This window comes from Oncorhynchus keta, chromosome 10 (assembly GCF_023373465.1).
Source record: "Oncorhynchus keta strain PuntledgeMale-10-30-2019 chromosome 10, Oket_V2, whole genome shotgun sequence".
In the NCBI taxonomy this organism is placed as follows: domain Eukaryota; kingdom Metazoa; phylum Chordata; class Actinopteri; order Salmoniformes; family Salmonidae; genus Oncorhynchus; species Oncorhynchus keta.
This window is the reverse complement of record NC_068430.1, coordinates 78,357,944-78,361,510: the sequence shown is the minus strand read 5'-3', so window position 1 is coordinate 78,361,510 and position 3,567 is coordinate 78,357,944. Positions and strand designations below refer to the sequence as shown.

Genomic DNA, 3,567 nt, shown 5'->3' with positions numbered 1-3,567 from the left:
GGTCTCTTCCTAGGTTCAGCCAGAAGAGGACTGACCCCTCAGGGCCTGGTTCCTCTCTAGGTCTCTTCCTAGGTTCAGCCAGAAGAGGACTGACTCCTCAGGGCCTGGTTCCTCTCTAGGTCTCTTCCTAGGTTCAGCCAGAAGAGGACTGACCCCTCAGGGCCTGGTTCCTCTCTAGGTCTCTTCCTAGGTTCAGCCAGAAGAGGACTGACCCCTCAGAGTCTGGTTCCTCTCTAGGTCTCTTCCTAGGTTCAGCCAGAAGAGGACTGACCCCTCAGGGCCTGGTTCCTCTCTAGGTCTCTTCCTAGGTTCAGCCAGAAGAGGACTGACTCCTCAGGGCCTGGTTCCTCTCTAGGTCTCTTCCTAGGTTCAGCCAGAAGAGGACTGACCCCTCAGGGCCTGGTTCCTCTCTAGGTCTCTTCCTAGGTTCAGCCAGAAGAGGACTGACCCCTCAGGGCCTGGTTCCTCTCTAGGTCTCTTCCTAGGTTCAGCCAGAAGAGGACTGACCCCTCAGGGCCTGGTTCCTCTCTAGGTCTCTTCCTAGGTTCAGCCAGAAGAGGACTGACCCCTCAGGGCCTGGTTCCTCTCTAGGTCTCTTCCTAGGTTCCTGCCTTTATAGGGAGTTTTTCTTAGCCACTGTGCTTCTACATCTGCATCTTGCTGTTTTGGGGTTTTAGGCTGAGTTTCTGTATAAACACTTTGAGACATCAGCTGATGTAGAAATGGCCTCATATATAAAATGTGGTGGATTGATTGACATCGGCTGTTTGTTGACGTTACAGGGCGTTTAACAGCTGTGTGAATGTGGTTCATGTCTGATCCTCTCAGAATGTGTTTATGTAATGAGTTGTTAGGTCTTTGTGGATGATTTCCATGTTACAGGGAGTCTAGATGTGGCAGACGATGAAAGCCCGCTTGGTAAACATCTTGCTGTTTTGGGGTTTTAGGCTGAGTTTCTGTATATAAACACTTGAGACATCAGCTGATGTAGAAATGGCCTCATCTAAAATGTGGTGGATTGATGTGTGTGTGTGGCTGTTTGTTGACGTTACAGGGCGTGTTAACAGCTGTGTGAATGTGGTTCATGTCTGACCTCTCAGAATGTGTGTGTATGTTCCTAATGAGTTGTTAGGTCTTTGTGTGATGATTTCCCTAGATGTTACAGGGAGTCTAGATGTGGCAGACGATGAAAGCCCGATGTGTTGTGTAGAACCCTAGATATGTGTGTGTGTGTGTGTTCCCTAGATATGTGTGTGTGTGTGTGCGTGTGTTCCTGAATTAATGTAGTGTGTTGCTAGGGTGTGTGTGTGGTAGAGGAGTGTTTGAATGCTGTGTTCCTAGATGTGTGTGTGTGTTATAAACTGTATTCAGGATTCCTAATCATCTTCTGTGATCATGGCTGTAGTTCTCTGATGAGTGACCTAGATGGTGCTCTGAATAGGAATTCTGATGCTGTGTGTGTGTTCTCTAGATGTGTTTTGTTCCTTGGTTACCCTAGATGAGTGTGTGTATGTGTTCCAGATGAGTGTGTGTGTGTGTTCCCTGATGTGTGGTGTGTGTTCCCTAGATGCCTTAGTTGTGTGTGTGTGTTGTTCCTAGATGCGTTGTGTGTGTGTGTGTGTGTTCCCTAGATGTTCTGTTCCCTAGATGTGTGTGTTTTCCTAGATGTGTAATGTGTGTGTGTTTGTGTGTGTGTTCCTAGATGCGGTGTGTGTGTTCCTAGATGTGTGTTTCTCTAGATGCGGTGTGTGTGTGTTTGTGTTCTCTAGATGTGTGTGTGTGTGTGTGTTTGTGTTCCCTAGATGTGGTGTGTGTGTGATGTTGTGTTCTCTAGATGAGTGTGTGTGTGTTCCCTAGATGAGTGTGTGTGTGTTCTATAGATGTGTGTGTGTGTGTGTGTTCTCTAGATATGTGTGTGTGTGTGTTCTCTAGATGCGGTGTGTGTGTGTGTGTTCCCTAGATGCTGTGTGTGTGTGTGTTCTCTAGATGCGTTGTGTGTGTGTGTGTTCTCTAGATGCGGTGTGTGTGTGTGTTCTCTAGATGCTGGTGTGTGTGTTCTCTAGATGCGGTGTGTGTGTGTTTCTCTAGATGCGGTGTGTGTGTTGTGTGTTCTCTAGATGCGGTGTGTGTGTTGTGTTCTCTAGATGCGGTGTGTGTGTTCTCTAGATGCGGTGTTGTGTTCTCTAGATGCGGTGTGTGTGTGTTCTCTAGATGCGGTGTGTTTGTTCTCTAGATGCGGTGTGTGTGTGTGTGTTCTCTAGATGCGGTGTGTGTGTGTGTGTTCTCTAGATGCGGTGTGTGTTTGTGTTCTCTAGATGCGGTGTGTGTGTTTGTGTTCTCTAGATGCGGTGTGTGTGTGTTTCTCTAGATGCGGTGTGTTTGTTCTCTAGATGCGGTGTGTGTTTGTGTTCTCTAGATGCGGTGTGTGTGTGTGTTTGTTCTCTAGATGCGTGTGTGTGTGTGTGTTCTCTAGATGCGGTGTGTGTGTTCTCTAGATGCGGTGTGTGTGTGTTCTCTAGATGCGGTGTGTGTGTGTGTTCTCTAGATGCGGTGTGTGTGTGTGTTCTCTAGATGCGGTGTGTGGGTTTTGTAAATGAGTTGTCTGTGTTCAATAATGGTATGTTCTGTTTCTGTGTATTCTGTTTCTGTGTGTGTTCTGTTTTCTGTTTCTGTGTGTTGTAGAACAGTGTTCTGTCTCTGTGTGTGTTGTAAAACAGTGTGTTGTATTCTGTGTGTTCCTCAGGTGCGTATTGCCCTGCAGATGGAAGATGGTACCAGACTCAGGTACTTTCTCAGTGGACAGACACTATGGGAGCTAACTCCACACTTTCCCAGACCAGGTAGGTAGGTGTCACTGTGCCAAGTGGTGTGTGTGTGTGTGTGTGTGTGTGTGTGTGTGTGTGTGTGTGTGTGTGTGTGTGTGTGTGTGTGTGTGTGTGTGTGTGTGTGTGTGTGTGTGTGTGTGTGTGTGTGCGCCTGCCAAGACCAGATGTTTGTTATTTTTATGTGTGAGTGCGGAACACTGCGATCAAGATTTGCAGACCAGGAGTGTGCCAAGTTACAACAACCCCTCTGCTCTCCTTTTTTTCTCTCCCCCTGTTTTCTTCTCCTCACCCCCAACCTCTCTACTCTCTCCAGCCGCTCTCTACTCTCTCCAGCCACTCTCCACTCTCTCCAGCCGCTCTCCAGCCGCTCTCCACTCTCTCCAGCCGCTCTCCACTCTCTCCAGCCACTCTCTGCTCTCTCCAGCCGCTTCTCTACTCTCTCCAGCCGCTCTCTACTCTCTCCAGCCACTCTCTACCCCTCCGCTCTACTCTCTCTCCAGCCGCTCTCTACTCTCTCCAGCCGCTCTCTACTCTCTCCAGCCACATTTCTCTACTCTCTCCAGCCGCTCTATCTCTCCCCACTCTCTTAAACTCTTTACTCTCTCCAGCCGCTCTCTACTCTCTCCAGCCACTCTCTACTCTCTCCAGCCGCTCTATACTCCCTCTTTACTCTCTCTCCAGCCGCTCTACTGCTCTCTTTAGTCTCTCTCCAGCCGCTCTCTACTCCTCTCTACTCTCTCCA

The 3,567-nt window shown here is 48.7% G+C and overlaps 1 protein-coding gene across 1 annotated transcript in view; it reads left to right on the top strand.

Annotated features, from left to right (window-relative positions):
• Positions 1-2,233, top strand: part of LOC127931944 (tether containing UBX domain for GLUT4-like) — a 31,196-nt gene extending 28,963 nt beyond the window's left edge. Inside the window, exon 13 of the mRNA XM_052526098.1 lies at positions 2,212-2,233. Coding sequence (XP_052382058.1) covers positions 2,212-2,233 — 22 coding nt within the window. The remainder of the gene's footprint in view (positions 1-2,211) is intronic.
• The last annotated feature ends 1,334 nt before the right edge of the window (positions 2,234-3,567 follow it).